This window comes from Macadamia integrifolia, chromosome 13 (assembly GCF_013358625.1).
Source record: "Macadamia integrifolia cultivar HAES 741 chromosome 13, SCU_Mint_v3, whole genome shotgun sequence".
Taxonomy (NCBI): domain Eukaryota; kingdom Viridiplantae; phylum Streptophyta; class Magnoliopsida; order Proteales; family Proteaceae; genus Macadamia; species Macadamia integrifolia.
Genome location: NC_056569.1, coordinates 28,912,702 through 28,938,591, shown reverse-complemented (window position 1 = coordinate 28,938,591; position 25,890 = coordinate 28,912,702). Strand labels below are relative to the sequence as shown.

At 35.2% G+C, this 25,890-nt stretch overlaps 2 protein-coding genes and 1 long non-coding RNA gene across 3 annotated transcripts; 1 reads left to right on the top strand and 2 right to left on the bottom strand.

The window, feature by feature from the left end:
• Positions 1 to 123: 123 nt before the first annotated feature.
• Positions 124 to 2,768, top strand: LOC122058685. Its single transcript, XR_006133876.1, has 2 exons — positions 124 to 926; positions 2,031 to 2,768. It is a non-coding gene; the product is annotated as an uncharacterized LOC122058685 (long non-coding RNA).
• Positions 2,769 to 4,264: 1,496 nt separating this feature from the next.
• Positions 4,265 to 13,018, bottom strand: LOC122059164 (ankyrin repeat-containing protein ITN1-like). Its single transcript, XM_042621845.1, has 4 exons — positions 12,706 to 13,018; positions 11,421 to 11,792; positions 4,966 to 5,018; positions 4,265 to 4,879 (listed from the first exon to the last, which is right to left on the bottom strand). Exons 1-4 carry the CDS (start codon positions 13,016 to 13,018, stop codon positions 4,265 to 4,267), a joined length of 1,353 nt encoding a protein of 450 aa, XP_042477779.1.
• Positions 13,019 to 17,283: 4,265 nt separating this feature from the next.
• Positions 17,284 to 24,027, bottom strand: LOC122058686. Its single transcript, XM_042621348.1, has 8 exons — positions 23,954 to 24,027; positions 23,398 to 23,729; positions 22,110 to 22,625; positions 21,099 to 21,248; positions 20,771 to 20,848; positions 19,835 to 19,882; positions 18,568 to 19,007; positions 17,284 to 18,111 (listed from the first exon to the last, which is right to left on the bottom strand). The coding sequence occupies exons 2-8, from the start codon at positions 23,720 to 23,722 to the stop codon at positions 17,509 to 17,511; spliced, it is 2,160 nt and encodes a 719-aa protein (XP_042477282.1). The 5' UTR covers positions 23,723 to 23,729; positions 23,954 to 24,027; the 3' UTR covers positions 17,284 to 17,508.
• Positions 24,028 to 25,890: the final 1,863 nt, after the last annotated feature.

Sequence of the window (25,890 nt, the reverse complement as noted above, 5' to 3'; positions counted from 1 at the left end):
GTCAATGACTGATCTCATCTCTGTGTTGATCTACTTAGTAAAATAATCCCTTAATTTTGTTGTTATTATAGTTTCAACCCCCATTTATGATCATCCTAGATTTTCTTTTACCTGTGCGATTAGTTTAACAAAATTGCTGGTTTAGAAGGATTTAGGGTTTGTTTTGAATTAATAAATTAAATACACATCTCTGGCCGATATTCATGGAGAATGGATAGTTTACTTACTCTGAGGCCAATCCATTTGGGTTTTGAAAGCGCTGTGAAATTCTGAAACTGTGATGTGGGTGACCCAACACATCATAACCAAAAACCAACCACTTCAGTTATTGAACCTGATAAGATTCAAAGTGATAAAGATGCCTATGACACATCATCAAATGACATGGCTCCTGGGACCCATCCAACGGCATCAGCACAATACTCCCAAAGGCTGAGAAACGCCCATCAATTTGACATGATCTTATGTAGGGGATCATATCACGTGAAGTTTGTGAATTCTGTTAGGGAAGATCACGTTTTTTGATAATTGATTAGTTAGTGGCTATATTATGTGGAGAAGAAAAGTGTATGGTATATGAAATGAATATAATTTTTTCTATTCTCATCTCTTTTTCTTAGGAGGTAGCTATCCTTGAAATAGCCGGTTTTGTTCCTCATCCCTGTCCTTGAACCTCCAGCCCTGAAGAAAAACGAAGAAAGGGTTTTCTTCTCCAGCTTCCGGCCTCCGGGATCTGAATAATGCCAGAAACTATGCTTCCATTGCTAAAATCCCTTTCTTGTGATGGCGATGGCGATGGGAAAGACAGCGGCGAAAACGAGGAAACAACAGAAGGAGCTGAATAATCATCAAAAAGCAAACTCTATCATGGTGCTTGTGAATTATGATGTCGTGACTTGTGAGCTCTATATTAGCAACAGCTGATGGTTGGAACCTAACTAATTTTTTTTTTTATTCGAAGAAATAAAAGCTTTATAGAATAAGTTAGATAAAGCTCATGAGTTTAGATCTTCCTACCATTGCCTGATAGGCAAGGAGTTGAACTACCTTGACCGACTGATCATTTTACCATAAACACAAAAAAAATTAGATATCCTATTGTCTAGTTCAATCCTTAAAGCTAGACTGGCCATGGCCAACTACAAAAAGTTTGTAGAGTTTATGAGGCTTTGGAACCGCTCCACATTGCTCCATACTTGGCTGAAATTCCACCATTTCTTGGATATTTTATGCAAACCTATTAGAAACCCCTGCGGCTGCTTCAAAAACCTGTCCTGTGATGACATAATGTCCAAGATAATATAAGCATTTACCATTAGAAATAAAAGCGATAGCCCATTTGGATATTCCCACTCCCCTATTGAAAACAACAGAAACAATTAAAACATTATCAGTGAGAATTGGGGGGGGGGTTAAATGTGCATGAAGTAACTCCCTCATATCATCCTGTAGAAGATTAATTCCAAATTCATTGGTTTGATTGGCCCAAAAACTTACCTGTTTAACAATCCCATTGGGGTTGGGTGGTTTTAAACCCAAACAAACTGTGTTCCTGTGCATTCACAAAAAATAACATGTGATGAAAAAGGAGTTAAAAGAACACCCTAAGATCTTTTCTCACAAGATGACAAGAGCAGAAAAAAACATACGTTATTAGGCTGTCAAACAGAGTGAAAATTCAGACAATCCATACGGAGACCTAAAGGTCCAGCCGCCCACACATGTTTAGCAGACTCACAAGAAAATAAAATATGAAAATTGTTTTTCTGGTCATTGTGAGATAGACCACAGAAAGTGTCTATATCCATCAATTTAAGCAGGGCACTCTTGGTGAGAAGTCCATCCATAGCCATTTTGCAAAAGAAGAGTTTAAATTTGGGGTGTATGCCCAATTTCCAAAAAAACCGCCACCATTGAGAACATAGCGATAAGCAAGTACACCTGTTGTGGCATTCAATAGTGTTAGTACAAGTACTATTATGGAGAAATTTAGCAACAATTCTTGTGATGAGAGATCCCTCTTTTGACAGATGACACCACCACTTACCTGTGCCACCCTGCACCCTGGTTGGATCTCTATGCGCCTCTCTTGGTTGGTTTGGTCCTTGTGTCATCACAGTGATCATGCAATCAGGCAGTGATCTTAACCTTTTTGAAAATATATGGTTAAAGAAGGATTATAATAAGAGTGAATCTCGTGAGGGTTTTAGCGTGGCCATTGAGGTGGCACATTCGGATATGAAGGATAACGAGGCTGATGACTGGATCGAAAATTTGTTGTTTGCTGAAGATGTGAAGTTGAAGAAGAAAAAATAAAGGATAAAAAGAAGTAGCCTTCTCCCTTTCACCTGCTTCCTCTCCTTGATCAAGGTGAATCTCGTGAGTTTTGTGATCCCAACATTGATGAGATCGAATCTTTAGATCAACCGATTGATGTTGGGGTTGCAAACGTAAATGATAGCCCCATTATATCTAAGGAAATTTTGAAGTCTTTTGAAGGAAAATCATTTGTTTTATATTACAGAGTGGCACACAACCTCCTTTGTTTGTTTCTCAAGAGGAAGATCTAGAGTTGAAGTATTCTGAGGAGGCAATTCAACATGTTGAAAATCTAGAGGAAGCATCTGTATTGAAGTAAAAAGATGAGGAACTCCATTGGGAAAACACTCAAACCACTGCTTTATGCAGGGAAAGGAGTCATTGCATTAGATTTGCCCCTTAGTTTCTTTGCTCATCCGATTGGAAAATCTAAAGAACATAGTATGAAATTGTTTTTGCTCCTTTTGGATTGAGCTAGTTTTCATTTTCTAATTTCATGTTTTGATCATTTTTGGTTATTTTTGTTTGTTGGGGCCTAGTGCCTCTTGGTGGTATCTTGCATTGTATTTTTTTATTTTACCTTTTTAATATATTTTTATTCACCAAAAGAAAAAAAAAGTAAAAGAAAAAAAATAATGGTACTATTACGATCCCATTTTAATCATATGAGATTTGATGTGAGTTGATATTGTTTTAAATTCTCTCGAAGTTTCCCTCACGTTGTAAGCTAATTTGTAGATTTGAGATTCTCTGTGGTTCATATTCAAGTAGTTCCTTGTCATCATTAAATGTAAGAAATCATACCTAAATTTTCAACATCTTTATGAGGAGGGTAAGAATTCAATCCCAAGACCTGGCCACAAGGCTCACAACAATCCAAGAGGGAGACACACCATATTTTTAAGCATTGGTATTGATCTGTTTTTGTGTGAATACCTTATTGATGAAACTCTCTAGACAGACATAAGTATCTACCAAAAAAAAATTTAAACAGTTAAGTGGAGAATAATTAGCAATTAATTATTTTTTAAAGGACAAGAGAATACTACCTGATAACGCACGTACACATGAACACTCCTGGCCAATGTGAGCATCGAGAGTTCGACATACACAACATTGGAATTTTCTGCCATAGCTCAGTGGTCCAATGGATTGCTCATCCTTTCTTGTCACAATTCAATTTGTTCCCTCCAAAACCCAAGTTGGTTACACTGGATCCTCCCTTGTCTTACCCTCCCCATTAAATTCAGCCTGTAGACTCTTCCGTCTAGCCCCTATCTTTGCTGCTTCTTGTTCCAATTACCACCTCAGATCACAACTTCACTATCTCCTCCACTGAAAAACACCTGATTTCCATGGCTTTCAATCTATACACCCGGCACCTTCTTTCTTCCTTCCCCAAGACAAGCTTCCTCAAATCCAGAAGAACACCTCACCTGCGTTCAATTTGACCTTGAAAATTGTAGAGAAATTATCTGAGACTCTGACATCAGAAAAACAATCCACCATTTCCTCTACTTCCCAAGCAAACTTTAGACCTGCTATTGCCCCACACCCCTGATCAATGAGACCCAGATGCCATAAGCAGATTGAAACCCGAAATCCATCCCTGTACAAGCGCAGGGTCAATGAGGGGACCCACATGAGTATCAACAAGGGTGATAGGTTTATTGGGTTTCATAAGGGTGGGAGCATCATTTCTCGGCCCTTTCTGCCTGGGCCCTTCCAACTAACAGAATATATAACGCAATGTGAAACCACATCTCACATTATAAAGCAAGGAAACAATATAGAATCGTCCCTCTTATCATTTTAGCAACCCAACAATAAGAGTTACAAGAGGAAGTATGTGAAATAATTGACTATAAGGAAGAAAGGATCAACTACCTCATACAATGCTTCAATAATCTTTTCTGTTGTGATTATTTAAGGCCTACAATAATAACTAGTATTCCAAGTTATTATCTTTCGGCCTATTGAATAATCCAGGACGATATGTGGAAATAACCATGTCAAGAAACAGGGGAAATTGCAACAAAACGAACACTGTAACTGGGACACCAGCAAAGAAAGTGATGAGAATTGAAACACACTTATGTTTTTCATTGAGGATAAGAAATAGGGTTGCACAAAAGGTCACCATCATTGTTGCAATAGAGAAGAAGAGGGTAGAGAGACCAATGATCAATCGCTTCGGCAATAACTCAAGAAAATCTTCTTCTGCATAACGCGATGTGTAGATGGATAGAAACATCAACACTGAAGTGGAAGAGGAGAATAGTGATAATGCATCTGACATTATAAAAAGATAGAACAACTTGTGATGAAGTAAAATGGGGAAGCCTGAGTCTTGATCAAATCCTCCTGGAACAGTAAAGGCTGCTGCAAATGTAAAAGTTGCAATTAGTGTGGCAACAACCATACATGAATTGGCAGTATCCTTCATCCATTTCTCCCCTTCTCTTACTAAATCTTTGTGCTCCTCAGTAAACACCTCATGAGGTTTCAGTCCCTTTGAGTTGCGAAATTCTCTAGCTAATGGTACTATTTTCTCCACCTCCTGTGATGGTGCAAAGGTTATAAATAGTGAAAAATTAAAATTTGAAGTCAATATCAACTTGAGATAGAAAGGAAGGTGAAATTTACCTGAAACCATTGCAGCTCTAGTTGCATTTGCAAAGCAGGACCTGACTTCTTACCTTGTTTATGAGAGAAATGAGGTAATTTTCCAGCTTGATGTAATATGGTGTTCTGGTAATTATCCTCTGGGCCATCATTCCTCTAATTCCGCAGATGAGATTGAAGATTTTTTCTTGACGATACTGAATTGCCACTGAAAGTATGTTTCGTTTTTGCTTAACTATCAAGAAGGCGTTTGTCTTTATAAGTCTGTTGACGATCTCAACAATCCCTAACTCTGTGGCAAGGAAAAGGCTATCATATACTCCAACTTCTTGAAGTTTTTGTTCATCCAAATTTGAAATTTGGCTACAAATGCATTCAAGTACTTGAAGGGCATGGCCATGCATTTTCTTCTTACTGTGAATGCTTTTGATACCTGGGACTAATCATATATAGAACCATGAAAAAGAAATTAAGACCCAAATATTGAAAAACTAGAAACTAGAGAACATTTGGGATTGGGTTCTTGGCAACAATAAGTTTTGAATATTTACAACACATAATTTTCGTGGAGGTTGTATACAAAACTTTTGTAAATGTATTAATGGGAGAGGGTTCCGTAAAAGGCAATGTGGCTTCTGCCCAACTTAGACACCAATTAGAACACACGGGGAAGCATCAATAATCGTGCGATTCCTACCTTTCATGTGGGGCAGGGTGGTCATTTTGCCTATATATCTTGGTGCAATAATCATGCCATGATATATATTCCAATTATTATAATTAAAAATTGCAGGAAAGTTATAATCTTAAAATAGTAATCATTGAAAAGATAATATATATATATATATATATTGTAAAATAATATAGGTATGCATACAAAAATAGATAATTTATAGTAACCTAGGTTCAATAATATTCATTCTTTAAATCTACTTCCAACTTGTGCAACTGAATTAAATCTGAATATACAAATAAAAAACTTGAAGTATAATTCTCCAAAGAATCTCTCAAAAATCAGATAAAATGCATTTACATTTTATACCAAATGCTTTCTGATGAAGAAAAAAGCATACTATGAAATTGATATTTTGTCCATATTTAATTGACATGTTATCTATTTAGGTAATTCCAGAATTATCCAAATATGAAAATGAAGAGAAACTAGAGAAATGTCTAGGGACTCGAGGTCTTCAGAGAATCAAAAATTTCCAGAAAACAAAACTATTGGTGCAGGAAACTGCTTTGCTAACACTCGCATGATGTGATTATTTGGTGAAGCCCCATGATATGACTTAAGTGAGTGTAATTGGCAATGGCAGTCTATGCCGATTCCGATTGAAATTGAATTGGAATCGGCCAGAACCTGAGCCTTAGAAATCAAATACACAATTGAACCATCTGAACACTCCCCAATACATGTAAGCACAAAGAGGAGTTGAGGTTTTTTTAAATGGGGGAGTCTTAAAAAAAATTAAACATTTATTAAAGAAAAAAATCTTGGAAAATCTTACAATTATCCGTAAACCGAAGGAAAGAAGCATCACTATAAGGGGTATCAGTTAATCCAAGGGGGTAGCGCAATTGGTGAGCAACGAACTTGGTATGAGCCGTAAACTCAGATGTCCTAAGTTCGACTCCCACTAAGTACACATTGGGCCACTCACACGGGGATGTTTAGTGCTCTTTACTGTTTTCAGTGAAAGTTGAATGGTTCACATTCAATCCTGGTATGACTTGGTTCATGCGGTTGTAGGGTCAGTATGGGCCCACACGACTAGTTAGGCTGAAGGCCTGGATACTCATATCGTTAAAAAAAAAAAAAAGAAGGTATCAATTAAATTAATTTAAAGAGAAATTAATTCATAAGGGATATCAATTAAATTAATTTAATAAAGGGTATCAGTTAAATTAAATTAATTTAATAAAGGGTATCAGTTAAATTAAAAGGGAATGTCTCTTACATGGTCCATAAGAAGATGGCCTAAAATTTATCAACCTTTTCTCTGTTCTACCACTGTTGGAGGCCTTTTTGTTTGCTGAGTTGTCTGATGTTGTAGAACATATGCACAATGCCAAAAGAAGATTTTATTAACAAAATAAAAAATTTAAGAAGAATTTTGGTTTTTTTTAGAAACCTTAATATTAGGTGGAGAGATTCCTAATCCATAAGAAGGCATGCAAGGTCCCAAAATGGAAAGGCTTAACTGATATATGAAGACAAGTGAGATCCCAGAGTTCTCTGACATAGGAATTTATTCCCAACATTACGAAAACCTGAAGCTGTTAGGTGGAGAGGTCAAACTGATATATGAAGGTATGTGAGATCCCAAACTCAGTGTTGTTTCTTGTATAGGGTGGCACTAAATATTGCATGTGTAGCCACTCTTTTGGGTGATTAGATTTATAATATAATGTGCTTGATAGCCCTGAATAAGGGTGTTAATCGGTTTAGTTTCGGTGTATACGATGTAGTTCAGTTCGGTTCGGTTCACATTTATTTAGCTAAAATCAAAATCGCACCATTTACTAAATGGTTGCACTTTTTGAAACCTCAACCGTTTAGTAAACGGTTTCAGTTCCACAGTTTTTAAATGGTGTCGATTTTATGGTTTTAAACGGTTTTGATCGCGGTTTATTCCATACAATTTTTAAACGGTTAGTAATCGGTTTGCTAGTTTATTCGTATGCTTACTAAATTTTACTTTTGTTGATAAACACTTCAATCTTATATCAAATAAAACGAGACATTGAACAAGCAATGATTTACTACATAATTACATAATAGGAGTAACTTATTGAATAGACTATTGGACAGCCTTTATGGTCCTTAGTTCTTCCCAAAATTAAACCATTATGTTTTGTTAAAACAACCAAACATTTAATTGTTATATGGGTTAGTGAAATCGATTTTGACGGTTTAAACGGTTCGATTTTCACAGTGTCAATTCGGTTCGAAACCAACGGGTTAAACTGTTAAAACCAACCCAACCCATTCAACTAATTGGTCTTAAACTTAAAACCAAAATCAAACCATTTATTAAACAATTTTTCAGATAAATGGCTCGGTTTGATTTTGATAAACGGTTTTGATTTCAAATTCACATCCTTAGCCCTGAATCCATGTTGAAGTTTCCAGCCTTAAAACTTAAGCTGTAAGAAGAAGAGGCTAATTCGCATATGAATGCATTTGAAGTCCTAGAGTTTTTTAATGTGGTATTATTCTCAATGTGTAACAATGTTATCAAGGAGTGTTTGGGAAGCATTCTTACATCTGAAATACCAATAAAGGTCCATGTTTCCCAATTATCATAAGAAGAATGTGATGAATAACCAGTGAAACATTAAAACTTACTAGCCTACATATAAGCAACCTTCTCCAATTTTTATGGGGATGTACAAATTTGGTGGCGGAAATGAGAACCCTTAGAGATGGCTTGGTATTGTATAAGGATTTGGGTCTCTCTGACTTTTATATTAATTCTGACTCCTCCCTAATTGTGAAACTTATCTTTCAAAGATCATGTACCTTGTGGAACTGCTGATATTGGTTTTAGGAAGTAATCAACCTCTGCGATTCCCCGAGAGCACATATCTCCTTTCATTTTGGGAAAGCAATCACGCAGCGAATTGGTTAGCCAACTTTGCATGTGAATCTACTATAAATTCGATTTTCTATGATGATAATGATCTCCAATCTAATATTAGTTACATCATTTAAGAAGATAAAGCGGGATTACCAATCTTTAAAATGTAATCCTTCATCTTTTGCAGGTTTTCCTTTTGGATTTTTGTAGTGTTAGAATGATTTATATCTCATGGGTTGGGGTAAGGCGGGCTATGTCCCCCCTTTGTTTCTTCATTATTATGTTTCTCTTATTTAATAAAATTTTAAGGGTTTCCCCGGTCTCAGATAATATTCGAGTTTAAAAAAAAAAAAAAAAAACCCTACATATAAGCAAAAAAGTATATACAACTGATTAGGGGGTGTCAATACCTAAACCAAACCGGTACAACCCCCCTGGACTGAGATGTTGTATCGATATATCGATACAGATAAAGGGTAAAATGATCAAAAATAGTTTTTAAATTGAAATTAGAGATACTTCTATCCATCCAAATTAGCATTGGATCAATATTGATCACCTTGACAAATCCCATTCTCGATATCAAGTTCTCAAATCTCTGCTCCTACTATTAATGAACAGAGATAGCTTTTATCATAATAATAATAATAATAATAATTTTATTATTATATTAATATTTATAATTATAATTATTATTGTTACATAAAAGAGAGAGAGAGAGAGAGAGAGAGAGAGAGAGAGAGAGAGAGAGAGAGAAGCCTTCAATGGTAAAGTGATCCTTTTTTGTGTCACCCACGTCAGGACTGGATATATCTTTTTCATTATAGGTTGGGGCACCTGTGAGTCAACATGAATGTCGTCAATAAATAGCTAATTGTCTTTCAAAAGAAATCATCAATAAGTAACTAAACTGGACATCTTTTATTTGCCTCTTTGTTGATTAATTAATTAGTCCCTCAATATACGTATTTTTTGGTATATTTCTGATAACGGCTATGACACTAAGACAAGTTAGTCTTACTCAATATTTGGATTATTGAAAGACGATTCAATACTCAGTTCGCATAAGATTAAGACTAGGTGTAAACCTAAATAAATGGCCAATCCACTTCATTTTATATCTATCCAATAGTAGTTAGCCAAAAAATAAAAAAAAAGAAAAAAGAAAATAATAATAATAATAATAATAATAATAATAATAATGATAATGTATGAACTGAATAGAATTTGTCAAAAGGAAAAAAGAAAAGATAATGAGAGGTGGTCATAAACCCAGCTCGTTCATGCATGTACATTTTGTCATACGACACGACCTTGAGTTCTTACACAACCTTGGGATGTTCATCAAACGTCATTCTCTCTCCCTTTCCTTTGGAAAAAAAAAAACCCTCAGCGTCGTTTCCATCCTAGTCTCATTTTTGATTGAGGCACCCGCTGTAGGAAGACTAGAGACATGCCCAACCTTTCCCATATTTAAATATTTCTAAGTTTGGGTTCAAAATTACAAAGATTAATACATAAAAGTATTACTAGGATTTTCCTACACCCATAGACGAAGATTCATCCGTCATCCTAAGATTCACAAGCCCCATAAATCATGATGTTAGCATGTCATTTCCTAATAAAAGGAGTGATGGGTAATAAAACGTACAATAAAGGGTGGATATTTAATCGAAAGAGAGTTGGGGTCCCACAGTGGAATGCGAGAGGGTGTATATAAGAATCCACACTACCATCATGTGGTTCTCTGTTTTTTTCTTTTTTTTTTTTAAACTTTTATGGAAAGAAGATCACTAACTAATCGCACATGCCGACGTCAAGAAACAATAATAGGTGGTAAAAAAAACTACTCTATTTACCCCTTGAATGAATCACTGTGCACTTATCTTGGTTGGTCTCCACACTAGTGCAGTAGTCACGAGATCGGTAACGATCTCAACCCTATTTTTATATAAGAATAAAAGAAGAAATGATACTTAACATGTGTAGATTCACTGTTGTCATGTACTATATACTCGTCGACTGGGAAATGTATTTGGGCGTTGTGCCAGCACTTGAATGGCCGTCGAACCAAGGTGATTCCTTGCCAAAGCTAACTGTGGCCAGTGGCCAAGCAGATCAATAACAATATTTGTGGACGTGATGAGAGAAATTCCATCAGTATTAGATAATATATATATATATATATATATATATAAAACTTAAAAAGGTCTGTTAGGGTTCCCGTAAATATCGGAAGTATTAATCCCACATTAAAAGTTAATAACCTAATGTAAACTGTGGAGATCAACTTATATACATACTTGGGCATACACCCTCTCTTTACCAACTAGCTTTTTAATATAAGTTCTACCCTAGTTCCTAACAAGGCCTTTGTAAGTATCCTTTGTGAGTACGTCATCTTAATAAGAGGGATCTTCGCCTCAAGAAGTGTGTGTATCTGAGTTCACTCTTTTAATTAACATTCTTTGGGTCACTCACATGGGAGTGTTTAGTACTTTACAGTAACGATTTAGGGGATGTTATCGGTATCCATATTGGTATCTGTCGATATTGATCCGGATTAGATCAAATAGGTGGGTATCGGTTGGTTTTGCCTCTGTTTTTTAAAAAAGTACTAACTTTTTACTATTTTATCCCTAAAACGATACGGATAACTAATCTGGGTTGATCAGGAATCGAGGATCGGTCTCAGCCAATACATATCCAATACGGCTGATACTTGAAACCATGTTTTACACTGTTTTCGGTGAAAATAGAGTGATTCTCATTCAATCCCCACATGACCCAATTCATACAATTGTAGGGTCAATATGGGCACGTGGGATCAGTATTTCCATCATTAATCCCAAAAAAAAAAAAAAATCTTAATAAGAGGGGACCGGTACATACCGTACATCTCATGCCAAATTGAAGTAGTAAGAAGTGCAGCACCACTTATGCAGTCTCCCTCAATCAACGATTCCTTCATAGTGACTGCGTAAAGGTATCGTGTGGTGACCTTGTGTCCATACCAGCTAGCCGCAGCAACTGGGATAAGCCCCAGCTTGGTGTCTCTGATTCGCAATGCATAATTATTCTTTTTCACTGGGACCTCTGCAATCTTGGTGTATCCTGAACGAGCGGCGTAGTGAAGTGGAGTTAAATTAAACGACTTTGTATGTGTAGTTCTGGCTAAAATGGCTTCTGGGCTCATCATCTCCACCAACTTTTCTACTATTTTCAAATGCCCAGTTGCAACTGCAACAAGAAGAACCGTTCCACCTGCTGGTGAAATAATTGCAGTTAAGGAGTCTACAGGATTTTCGTCCAGGAGAGCTTTTGTTCTTTCCCAGTCACCCCAAAACACAGCCTTATATAAGGCCCGGTTAGTAGTAGTAGTAGTAGTGTAGATTAATTTGTAAGATGAGATAATTAATGGTATAAATACCATGACCCCAAGATGGTAGTAGAGCTGGTATGGGATCTTTGTTTTAGGAAGTGTGTGGTTCTGAATTCGACTCCTCTTACTTTTTTGGGACTACTCACACGGGGTTGTATAGTATTTTTCATTGCTTTTGGTGAAAGTTGAATGATTCTAATTCAATCATAATATGATCAGATTTAGGGGTGTCAATGGGTCGGTTTGGCCCGGTTTGATCAGAGTTGAATTAGTTTTGATGTTGGAATGATGAAACCTAAACCGACCAATAAGGAAATCCCGGTTTCGATTTCGGTTTCAGTTTGGCTTTGGTCTGTAATTGGGTTGCTTTCAGTTTTTTATCTGATTTGGGTTTGATTTTCCATATAAATTTATACAAGATTTGTTTTTTTGTTTTTTTTGTTTTTATTTAAAATTAATTCTAGACTATTTTCGGTTTTTTATCGGTTTGGTTTCAGTTTTGGTCCAGGTTTTGAATTGGTTTCAATTTGGTTTTGGGTCCATTTGGTTTGTTTGTTAATGGAGTTACAATATCCGAAACCGAAGCAATAAGGCTTTGGTTCGATTTGGTCTAGGCTATTTTCGGTTCAGTCTGGCCAGTTTTACTAATTTGGTTTAGGTTTTGATACCCCTAACCAGGTCTTTGGGGTTGTGGGGTCAGTATGGACCCCCTGAGACTAATAAGGCCGAAAGCCTAAATACTCATCGTTAAAAAAAAATTTGGTATATATATTATCATAATAGCTAAGTGCATACCTGCTCCAAATTGGTTAGCCGATCCTTGGAATATTTCGATCAACTGATACCAAACATCCTTGGCTGAGTCCGTCACATTATTGAAAGATAAAAATTCATCTTCACATGAAATTAAAATAGCGTGGAGAGCATTTCCATTTTTTTCTCTCCAGGTCTTGAACTCAAGTGTAGTAGTATCTTCAGGTTTACGTTCAATTCCATCCACAATGTCCCAAAACCCTTGACCTACCAAATAGATCTTCATAAAAGTCTTCCAAAATTCATAATTATATTTTGTAAGAACTTCAGGGACAATCATATTCAAAGTAGACATTGTTGATTTCATCCTTCTTCTGTCATGAGAAAATTAAGAAAATGATAATTATTCAAAATTTCAAACACATCCAACTAAATAAAGTCGGCTATATGGGCCCCTACCTCTTATCAACTCAGTTCAATGTCATATTTGATACAAGGCCTATGTCATATATATATATATATATATATATGTAAGAAAAAAAAATAATATATAACAGAAACACTGAACCTGAATAGACTGCAACAACACCGTTGATCACTCCAAAGAATGGCTAAAGTATTGAATCAAAATGTTGATGGATGAACTCAGTGCATATATTTCCAGTCATCAAAGTGAAAATATATATAGAGAGACTGGTGAGTGTAGGAAGGATGAAGAGTATACACTAATCCTTTTACACAAGTTAAGAATAAAAATCAACTACTTAATTAATCTTTCTACACAAAGTGAGATTAATTTAAATCCACTAATGCTTTTACACAAGGTAAAGAATAAAGAACTACAGTAAAAGACCCTTGCTTTCTTATGTTATGAAGAACGACTATTATGAAAGAGGAGAATAAAGGAATTTTTTTTTTTTTTGGTAGAAGAAGAATAAAGGATGATATAAATATGAAAAAGAATGAGGGGAGCCACACTCACTTTTATCACAGCAAGTTATGGTTCTCATTTTCAAATATTTTTCTGAGGCAAAATCTTGGTTGAGGCCCTTATGATTCGTCACATTTCAAAAGTTTGAAGGATTGGGCCCTGGAATTAAGTGAATGTTTCATTCAGGATCAAAGTAAGGCCTAGAAATATTATTTAGACCAAAAGAAAATGGGTTAACTTACTTTAAAGCTTTCATTACGTTCCTTGTCATTGGATCTGGCTATGCATCGATGTGCGTTATAGACCCCCTTTTTTGTCGGTTTTTTCCACTCTTAGGATCTTTATGGAGTTGCCATGTCCCTCATTTATTGTTGGCCATGCGTTGGGGCCTCATGCAAAATGTGATATCCCTGTCTTCCTATCTTTGTGTCAATTGTTTACCTAGCATGGGTTATCAAGGAATCAGTTCTTTGTTTGGCATGCGTAATCAGACATGGGGTTTATTATCTGTATTAAACTGATGTACTTCTTCACTTCATCAAGTCCGTCGTTCAATGTTCCACATGTGAAGGAAATGTTAATTGCATCTTTGTGCCCTGTTAACTAGGCTTTCTTTTCTAGGGTTACTGGTTTTGCCCACTCACTATCCTGATTGGTCTCGTCAATACATGTACAACAAGACCATATGTCATTCTTTGGTTTCTAAATCATGTTATGTTTGAAACCTTGTGTAACACATGTCTTTATTTTTCCTAACTTTAGCTACTTTGTATCCAAAACCCTCATGTTTCCCTCCTCTTTTAATTGAATGAAATTATATTAACAAAAGAAAAAAATAAATAAATAATGACTACAGTGTTCATAGTGCATATGGATGCAAGCAATAAAGCTTATGCAGAAAAATGAAGAGATATTATTTTCCCTTTGATGATATCAGAAAGTTATATTTCTACATGTACCATGGAAGTGTTCAATCGAAAATTTATACTGTTAGGTGGAGAGGCCTAATTGATATCCGAAGGCATGCAAGGTCTCAGAGTTTTCTAAGATAGGCTTTTATTCCCAGTACTTCGAAAACCTTGAGCTATTAATTGGGGATACCTAACCTGTATATGAAAGGCATGCAAGTCCTAAAGTTTTCTAGGGTAAGAATTTATTCCCAACACCATGAAAACATCAAGCTGTTAGGTGGACAGGCCTAACCAATATATGAAAAAGGCACGTGAGATCCCAAAGTCACATGTTGTCTCTGCTTTTGGGGTAGGGAAATATTGCACTGGTACCCCTCTTTTAGATGATTGTATACAAATTTATTATTAATATAGTGGATTTAATGATTTTAAATTAATCTTGAAGTCTCTAACCTAAAAACTTAAGCTATAAGGTGAAGTGGTCCAATTGGTATATGAAGGTATTCAAGGTCTCAGATTTTTTAATTCCGTGTATTATCTCTAACTTGTAGTTGTTGAGGAGTGTTAGGACAATATCATTACATCTAAAATGCCAATGGCTCATGCTTCACAAATATCACCGGAAGAGTACGTTGATGTCTTACTATTCAACATTATAATTTATCAGCAAGGTTCAAGAACTTGGTTCGTTTTGGTGTTTTGGTGGTTTCAAAGCCATCGAAATATCGAATTTTTATCAAAATAATGTATGTTTTTCCATGTGTTTCACTTGGCCATTTTGGAGGTTTAATGACTGAAATGACCGAGATTGAAATTTCAACGAAATAGTGTATTTTTTTTTTCTAGTAAAATGAGTGAAATTTCAAAACAAAATAACCATTTTGTATGCCATTTCATTTCGGTAAAAGAAAAATTAAAATATCCAAGATTTCGATGAAATATTGCAGAGTTTTTGAACCATGCTTACCAGCCTACATATATGGCAAGCACATGCAATTGAATAGATATAGGTCATCCACAAATTGAGTCTGAGGTCACTTTTCTTGCACACATATTATTGAGGGCTGTGCATGGGCTCCGTTCAGGCTGGGTTAGGTATGCTGTAGCACTGCCCAACTAAAATGCACGGGTATGTTCCTGGATTGGTTTGGGCTGGCCCATGGCCTGGAGTACACATTAGAGGTTGAGATTTATTTATTTTTAATATATATATATATATATATTTAGATTCAGATCAAATGTTTTTGTTGTGCCTGTAGTGTCCAGACACAGGAGAGAATAGATCATCTACTCGTACGAGTAGTTTAAATCATTTGCTCGTACAGTAAATAGGTGCCATGTGTCCAACCTCTTTACAGAGGTAATCTTCCATTATTTTTGTTATTCAAATTTTTAAATCTTTTTTTTTTCTTATTTTTGAGGAATTTGAAACTAGTCAATTTTATTAATCTTTTTTATCTCCTCTATTTGTGGGGAGTTTCAAATTGTGAATATCTTTCACGTCTCTCTCTCTCTTATTAATATTCTCGATCATCACTTTGTTGATCATGTGTGAGTATATATATGGCTGAAAACCATTACAAGCATGGGTATAGTAATCGAACTCATCAACCCATCTGAGTATAGGAGATTGATAGTAAATTCCCCTAATAAACCCCTTCCGATATTTTCTTCCTTCTTGTTTTTATTGGATTTGTTTTGCAACTTCAATTTTAAGTTTCTGGATATGCCTTTGCACATCCACCAAACATATATTTATGGTTGGATATAAACGTACATTTAGCTAATTCTTCTCTCAGATTTCTTATGCTTCATTGTAGATGATCTTCACCCACAGAGACGGTGTCAGCATTCAAGGAAAATGAAAAAAAAACGATACTTCAATTACTAAAACAGGTTTGAAATTGGAGAAAAACGAAGAGAGAGAGAGAGAGAGAGAGAGAGAGAGAGAGAGAGAGAGAGAGAGAGAGAGAGAGAGAGACGTGGAGGATACTACTCCATTTGAGGTTTCTGGAGATAAAATTGAAATATATATGAAAATCGGAAATAGTTGATGAGTCCGATTACTGTAACATTGCTTGTAATGATTTCAGTCACACATGAATAACAAAGTGATGATTGGGATATATATAAAGAGACGTGGAAGATATCCACGATTTGATAAAATCTGAATAATTTCAAATTCCTCAAAAATAAGGAAAATAAAAAGATTTAAAATTTTAAATAAAAAAATTAACGGAAGGTTACCTCCATAAGGAGGTTGGACACCTGGCACCTATTTATCCTACGAGTAGTTTGAATCATCTGCTTGTACGAGCAGATGATCAGCTCTCGACACAGTAGGGTGTGACAATACCCAGTTGTGGCAGGGACAGTTGGGTCTGTTCACACACTTTTGTGTCTAGGAGTTTCCTGAATCAGATTGACAAGGTTCTTTTTTTTTTCTATAAGTTATTACTTGTAGAAACACATGTATATTGGGCCGAAGTAAATCTAAGCACTACTCGCAATAAAGCACAAGCCAGACCATAGGGCGGGACATCTATCAGCCATTCCTTTGGTTGAACTGGGTTCAGTTGGTCCTATCAGTCGGCTTGATCCAATTTATGCCTTATATATTATAAAACAAGGAACATGTTCAAACTTGAAAACAACTTCTCTTGTGAAGCAGCAGGTAAGGTAACGTATACTGGGTCCTTCAAGACCTTACAATAGCAATAGCCTTATGCATTAATTTTTTTTATTTTTTATTTTTAATACCATAAAGCAAGGAAACAATTCTCTAAATAGAGCGGTCTTATTATTGTAGCAAACCAACAGTAAGTGTCAACAAGAGAAAGTATGTGAAACAATACTATTTGACATAAATTGAGTGCAAGGAAAAAAGGACCACCACCTGCTTGATAAAAGGCCTCAATAATATTATTTTTTTTTATTGTGATTATTTGAGGCTTACAAACATGATAGAACAAGGCGCCCACAAACTAGTATGCCAAAGTAGTCTTATTTTTTCTTGGGCATATTGAATAATCCAGGACGATATGTGGAAAGAACCATGTCAAGAAAGAGGGGAAATTGCAACAAAAGGAACATTGTAACTGGGACACTAGCAAGGAAAGTGATGGGAATGGCAAACCAAATAAACTGTTTAGTGAGGATAAGAAATAGGGTTGCACAAAAGGCCATCATCATTGTTGCAATAGAGAAGAAGAGGGTGGAGAGACCAATTATCAATCTCTTTGGTAATGACTTGAGGAAATCTTCTTCAGCATAACGTGATGTGTAGATGGATAGAAACATTAACAGTGAAGTTGCAGAAGAGAAGAGTGATAAAGCATCTGATATTATAAAAAGCAAGAATACTTTGTGTCTCAGGAAAATGGGAAACCCTGACTCTTGGTTACTTCCTCCAGGTGCAGTAAAAGCTGCTGAAAATGTAAAAGCTGCAATTAGTGTGGCAACAACCATACATGAATTTGCAGTATCCTTCATCCATATCTCCCCTTCTCTTACTAATTCTTTGTGCTCCTCTGTGAACACCTCTTGTGGTTTCAATCCCTTTAAGTTGCGAGTTTCTCTAGCAAATGGTACTAATTTCTCCACCTCCTGCATAAACCCATTAATTAATAAGTATTAATTGAAGTGGGTCACGTTTGTTCATAGGCCGTCCACATATGCTAATTATAGACCCATTAATATTAAGAATCTTAGCCTGTCAAATCTTTATAAATTAGAGGTTTAGCCACAATAAAGAAAGTTTTTTATCTAATCTAACGAGCTCTCTCTCTTTCTCTATTATTTTTGTCTCTCTCAATTGAGAATGTGTATTTCTAAGCATCTCTATTGTTATCCTTGGATTTAAATGGTGGAACTTTGTCTAATGACATCGTCGCAAACCATCAATTATCATGATTCGTAAATAGACGATGCATTCTACAACCATATTTATTTCGTTGTGAGAAAAACTACATTGAGATAATCTTAGATACCCATTTACTTTCCATTTTTTACAAGAAAAAAAAAAAATTGATCTATATTGACATCAATTAAGATTTAGTTTACCTGAAACCATTGCAGCTCTCGTTGCATTTGCAAAGCAGCACCTGGCATCTCATCTTGATCATCAGAGAAAAGAGGAGATTTTCCAGCTAGATGTAATATGGTGTTCCCGACATCATCTAGTGAAGATGAGAAGAAAATCATCTGTCCGTCAATTCCGTGGATGAGATTGAAGATTTTTTCTTGCCGGCACAGAATTGCAACTGAAAATATATTTTGATCTTTTTTATTCAGAATGAAAAATAATTTAGGATTTATCTCTGTAATCTCTTTGACTATCTCAACAATCCCAAGCGTGGTGGCACTGAAAAGGCCATCATAAACTCCAACTTTTTCAAATTCTCGTTCACCCATGGTGGAAAGTTGGGAACAAATGCATTTGAGTACTTTAAGGGCTTGGACATGAATTCTCTTCTTACTTTGAATGCTTTTGATACCTGGGACTATCATAAAATCATTAAAAATATATTAAGACCCAAATATTGAAGGAAGAAACTAGAAAACATATGGGATTGGGTTATGCACCAACAATTTTGAAACAATTACAAAACCAACGATAATGAAGGTTTTTTTTTAATTATTATTATTATTATTATTATTATTATTATTATTATTATTATTATTATTATTATCAGTAAAAGTATATAAAAGAATATAGATTTTACAAGATTACCGCATACCAAAACTAAAATATATGACCTACATAGAATCTTCAGTTTCACTTTCAGTATTGTCATTAGTAAAGCTAAAGATTACACTACTTTGCTTTGAGGGTCTATCTTCGATATGGCCATCAGCAAATTTCTCAAGTAAAGTCAAAACAATTACAGAAAAAAATGCTTGTCATGAATCAAAACGATAAGGTGATTTATCATTACATTCCCAATATTAATAGTTTGATTTACCTTTTATATATCTTTTAGGTACAATTCTATAGTAAACCTAGGTATAATCATATTCATTCTTTAAATCTCCTTCAATTTTATGCTACAGTATATATATGAGTATACAAATAAATAAATAAAAAATTCAAGAACAACTCTTCAAAGAATCTCTCAAAAATCATATCCATATTTTTCAAAAAAAGAAAAAGAAAAAATGTTCATGCTTTCTGACAAAAGGAAAAGCATACTGTGAAATTAATATGTTGTCCACAGTTAATTGACATGGTATCGATTTAAGTAATTATTGAATTATCCATATAACAAAATGACAAATAGAATTAAAAAAAAAAAATCCCTTATATAGGAGGCAAAAGTAGATACCTTACCTAATAGGTTGAGTGCACTCCAAACTACTCCATACAACAAGCGGCTAACTGCAACATAAAAATATGAGAGAGAGAGATTATGAAGGATTAATTAAGGTTAAAAAAAAAAAAAAACTGATAATCTAATTGCATGCTAGATTACATTATGAATTGGATCTATCTTTTGTCATCTTTTATTAACTTGTAAAGAAAGTTGCAAAACCTAAAAAATAAATCTATATGATCATCCATCCTTTTAGCTATCATAAAACCCAAAGGGTAGATAATGCCACATGGACCTATTGAAAACCATTGTTTTAGAATTTTTAAGTAACAAGAATTAATATTAATCCAATGGATTGAAACTTCATGTGAAGACCACCCATACTCTTGAGGAAACTATTGAAAAGCATCTGATGTATCATAATTCTATAGTGTTCTGTATTTCATCAGTTACCACTTCTAAAGATTTCAACATGGTGCTTCTTGATGTAGGTATATTTACTTGTTGATCTTGGGTCTATTTTACCATCATCACAATGAAATTCCAATAATAATAACAAAAATAATATTAATGGGTTCATATTATAGAAAGAATTTGTAATCATATTTTTTTATTCCTATCAAGGATTAGAGTCCAATTATTAACTAATATTGTCTCAATGCATCGATAGGATGAAGGGTAAAATAGTCAAAAAATAATTTTTATATTAAAATCAGAGAGATTTTTGTCCAATCGGATTGATCCATATTATTTATCGGTCAATATGGGCCTTGATCAATCCCATTTCTTATACGGAGTTTTCAAATCTCTGCTCCTACTATTAGAGAACAGACATAGCTTTTACCATACTAATAATAATATTTATTATTATATTAATATTAATAATTATTATTATTGTTATTGTTATAAAATGATAGAGAGAGAGAGAGAGAGAGAGAGAGAGAGAGAGAGACCTTCAATGGTAAAGTGATCTCTTTTTGTGTCACCCACGTCAGGACTGGATATATCTCTTTCATTGTAGGTTGGGGCACCTGTCAGTCAAACATGAATGTCGTCAACTCTTTCTTTTACAATAAATAGCTAATTGTCTTTCAAAAAATAGAAGTAAATAAGAAAAAATAATAATAATAATAATGTATGATTTGAATAGAATTTGTCAAAAGGAAAGAAGAAAAGATATGAGAGGTGGGCATAAACCCACACTACTGCAGTGGTCACGCGATCAAGTAACGGTCCAAAGCCTATTTTTATATGGGAATAAAAGAAGAAATGGTACTTAACATGTGTAGATCCACTGTTGCCATGTATTGTATACTCCTCCACTGGGAAATGCATTTGGACATTGTGCCAACACTTGAATAGTCGTCGATCCAAGGTGATCTTGAGCAAAAGCCAATTGTGGGTAGTGGCCAAGCAGATCAATAGCAATATCTGCAGATGTGAAGGGAGAAATTTTCATCAGTATTATATAGTTTATTAAGGTAGTATATAACAATAACAATAAATTTAGTCTTATCCCAACTTAATGGATAAGACTCCATGAATTCATACAAAATAAAATTGAAAAAGTTCAAACAGGAATAGAGGAGGAGACAGATGGGAAGATGAGAGATGAAAAAAGAAATATGAGAGCAAGAGGAAAGAAGCACAACCAAAAGAAGGTAGTATATCACTTTCAAATTATTTATTTCTAAGAACCGATTGAATATGGGAACGAAACTTGGTTGCTACCTGGGTTGCACTTGGTACCAACCAGGGGAATAGAATCTCAATGGTAGGGGTGGAGGTGGGTATTTTCAAATTTGCCCTTGGGATTCCATTCCCTTGGTTGTTACCATAGGGATGCAGCTACTTGGCTGCAACCCAGGCAATAGCAAATTTTTTTCCAAAATATGGTTAACCAATTTATCTTTTAAACAAAAAAAAAAGAAAAAAATAGAAAAAGAAACAAACTTACAAAGGTCTATTGGGACTGGGTTCATCTACTGCACAATAGACGTGGCAGCTCAGATCCAACGGCCTGGAGCACCTCAAGACGTGCACCCATGTGTTGGGATCCATGCCAGGACACTCTAGGCATTGAATCTGAATTGCCGCCTTTATTGCATAGTAGACAAGGTGGATCCAATCTATTGGGATTTATTACGAATAACGGAAGTAATAATCTCACATCAAAAGTTAGTAACCTGATGTAGAGATCAACTTATAGGTAGTTACCAACTAGCTTCATATAATGGGTTTTACCTTGGTTCCTAACAAAGCAAGGCCTTTGTGAGTAGTCTTAATACATACCGTACATCTCATGCCAAATTGCAGTATTAAGAAGTGCAGCACCACTTTTGCAGTCTCCCTCAATCAATGATTCCTTCATAGTGACTGCGTAAAGGTATCGTGTGGTGTCCTTATGTCCAAACCAGCTAGCCGCAGCAACTGGGATAAGCCCAAACTTGCTGTCTCTGATTCGCAAGGCATAATTATTCTTTTTCACCAGGACCTCTGCAATCTTGGTTAATCCTGAACGAGCAGCGTAGCCAAGTGGAGTTAAATTCAACGACTTTGTTTGTGTGGTTCTGGCTAAAATGGCTTCTGGGCTCATCATCTCCACCAACTTTTCTACTATTTTCAAATGCCCAGTTGCAACTGCAACATGAAGAACCGTTCCACCTGCTGGTGAAATAATTGCAGTCAAGGAGTCTACAGGATTTTCGTCCAGGAGAGCTTTTGTTCTTTCCCAGTCACCCCAAAACACAGCCTTATATAAGGCCCGGTTCCTTGTAGCATTGACTGAGTCGTCTGCTATCCGATCCACTGCCAAATTATAAGATTCAAGTACCGATCAGCTAGTAGTAGTAGTAGTGGTAGAAGTGTAGATTAATTTGGAAGATGAGATAATTAATTAATGATATATATACATGACCCCAAGAGGGTAGTCAAGCTAGTGAGGGATCTTTGCCTCAGGAAGTGTGTGATTCTGAATTCGACTCCTCTTACTTCTTTGGGACCATTCACACAAGGTTATATAGTGTTAATGGTGAAACCGAACCGATAAGGAAATTTTTATTTCGATTTCTTCTATCGATTTGTAATTGGGTTGATTTTGGTTTTGGTCTGGTTTGTGAGTCGGTTCCGATTTGGTTTTGGGTCCATTCAGTTTCCACTGCTATTCGGTTTGTTAATGGGGCTACAATATCCGAGACCTGCCCAATAATGCTTCGGTTTGATTTGGTCTGGGTTTTGAGTCGGTTCTGATTTGGTTTTGGGTCCATTCAGTTTCCGGTGTGGTTCAGTTTGTTAATGGGGTTACAATATCCAAAACCAGCCCAATAATGCTTCGGTTTGATTTGGTTCCGGCTATTTTTGGTTTGGTCTAGACAGTTTTACTGGTTTGGTTTAGGTTTTGATACCCCTAATTAGGGCCATGCGGCTGTGGGGTTAGTATGAGTCCATGGAACTAATCATGCCAAAAGCTTGAATACCCGTCATTAGCCAAAAAAAACAAAAATAAAAAAAATTAATGGTATATATACTATTTTTTTTTTGGTAGAAGGTATATATACTATCATGAAAGCTAAGGACATACCATCTCTAAATTGGCTGGTTCTTCCTTGGAACATTTCGAACAACTGATACCAAACATCCTTGGCTGAGTCCGTCATGTTAATGAAAGATAAAAATTCATCTTCACATGAAATTAAAATAGCGTGGAGAGCCTTTCCATTTTTTTCTCTCCAGTTCTTGAACTCTGGTATAGTGGTATCTTCAGGTTTACATTCAATTCCATCCACAATGTCCCAAAGCCCTTGACCTACCAAATAGTTCTTCATAAAAGTCTTCCAAAGTCCATAATTATATTTTGTAAGAACTTCAGGAACAATCATATTTGAAGTAGACATTGTTGATTTCATCCTTCCTCTGTCACGAGAAAATTAAGAAAATGATAATTACTCAAAATTTCAAAAACAAATCCAATTAAATGGAGTTGACTATATGGGTTCTTATCCTCTTATCAATTCAGTTCAATGTCACATTTGATACAAGGCCTAAGTCATACATGTGTAGGAAAAAATAAATAAATCAAATAAATCAAATAATAATAATAATAATAATAATAATAATATATAAGGGAAACATTGAACCTGAATAGACTGCAACAACACCGTCAATCACTCCAAAGAATGGCTGAAGTTCTGAATCAAAATGTGGATGTATGAACTCGGTGCATATATTTCCAGTCATCAAAGTGAAAATATATATAGAGACTGGTGAGTGTAGTAACGATGAAGAGTATCCACTAATCCTTTTACACAAGTTAAGAATAAAAATTAACTAATTAATCTTTCTACACAAAGTGAGATTAATTTAAATCCACTAATGCTTCTACACAAGGTAAAGAATAAAGAAATACAGTAAAAGACCCTTAGCAATTCTTATGTTATGAAGAACGACTGTTATGAAAGAGGAGAATAAAGGATTTTTTTTATTTTTTTATTTTTTTAGGGTAGAAGAAGAATAAAGGATGATATAAATATGAAAAAGAATGAGGGGAGCCACACTCACTTTTATCACAGCAAGTTATGGTTCTCCTTTTCAAATATTTTTCTGAGGCAAAATCTTGGTTGAGGCCCTTGCGATTCGTCACATCTTCAAAAGTTTGAAGGGTTGGGCCCTGGAATTAAGTGAATGTTTCATTCAGGATCAAAGTAAGGCCTGGAAATATTATTTAGATCAAAAGAAAAAGGTTTAAGCTACTTTAACCCCTTCATTACGGCCTTTGTCGTTGGATCTGTGTTATACGTTGATGTGCCATACAGAGGATCTCAATCTGTCCTCACAATAAGTTCCATGTTAAAGAGGATTGACATCTATAGATCTAACAATCAAGAACGATTTGGGCTGCATGTTTAAGCATTTCTGGCTGTTGAATGATGCGCTATAGAGAAGCCCGATTCATGAGGCCAGTGCCTCGCCGGCGAGGGCTTCTCAGCTGTCCTTTGCGATCATTTGCTCGGAAAATATAAAGCCATTTATTTCTTTAGTGTCTTTGGAAAGTCTTGCAAACACTACGTAGATTTAGGATCTAGGGTTCGTGAATTTGTTTATTGGTCTTGAAATTCTTATTAACTCTATATTGAATGGGTTCGACCCTAAGATCGGGCATAGAGGTCAAGTTACACTACGTATGAGAAAAGTGTTACATTCCAGTCTTTTAATTTTTGCTTGGGCCATGGACCATGACTATGAGACCTACGGCTATTTCATTTACTAATCCTATGTACCTTAAATGAGATGAAAAGAAGCTATTGATAGATGATAAGAAGAGAGATTCATCACTTGCTTCTTCGGAGGAGCTTTTAGAATCTTTGGTATTTTCGTCCAATAATGAGACAAATTTAGATGAGGGAAAATCATTCCTTTAAATTTCAAATTGACATGCAGCCTCTTTAGTTGATCTCTCAGAAGAGTCAGAAGAAGAAGAAATAGAGGAGGTGATTCAACAATTTCACAATATAGAGGAAGTGTCAGACTTGAACAAAAAATAGGAGTTTCATTGGGAAGACACACAAGCCTCTATTTGGTGTAAGTTGAAGAATCATCATATTAGGTTTACCCTTTATTTTCTTTGGAAAACTTAATACCTATATCATGAATATATCTCATTCTTAGAAATATTTGGGTTGTTGTCCCAATTTTGATTGGCATCTTTGCCTTTGTAATTTTTTTTTTTTTTTTTTTTTGAGTTTAATATATTTATTTATTCACCCAAAAACAAATAAAAAAAGAGAGATTTAGTTAGAGGAAACGAAACATTAATTTGTTGCTCATGTTCAAGACCCAAATGTTCGTTTTGCATGGTAACTATTGAGTTATTACGGAAACTTGTAATGAGAGAGAGAGAGAGAGATTCCTTCTTAATCGAAGCAAAAAAGCACATATCTTATCTTGGGACTCTTCTTTTCTTCAGTTATTGGATTTTTGAATCCTTAAACACCGAAAGATGCAGCAGTTGCGAAGATTTGGATTCACTGAATTGAATATGATTTAACCTAAAATTAGACCTCGTGGAAAATTTCAT

Excerpts from the sequence above, each read along its gene's own strand:
- LOC122058686 (XM_042621348.1), bottom strand. The coding sequence starts at position 23,722 with ATGAAATCAACAATGTCTACTTCAAATATGATTGTTCCTGAAGTTCTT. Across the intron at positions 21,249-22,109 it reads AATTTGGCATGAGATGTACG|ATATTGCTATTGATCTGCTT; the intron begins GTATGTATTAAG and ends TCACATCTGCAG. Across the intron at positions 20,849-21,098 it reads GCAACAGTGGATCTACACAT|GTGCCCCAACCTACAATGAA; the intron begins GTTAAGTACCAT and ends TTTGACTGACAG.
- LOC122059164 (XM_042621845.1), bottom strand. The coding sequence starts at position 13,018 with ATGTCTACTTTGAATATGATTGTCCCTGAAGTTCTTACAAAATATAAT. Across the intron at positions 11,793-12,705 it reads GGCTAACCAATTTGGAGCAG|GTGGAACGGTTCTTCTTGTT; the intron begins GTATGCACTTAG and ends TTTCACCAGCAG. Across the intron at positions 4,880-4,965 it reads TAGAGCTGCAATGGTTTCAG|GAGGTGGAGAAAATAGTACC; the intron begins GTAAATTTCACC and ends GCACCATCACAG.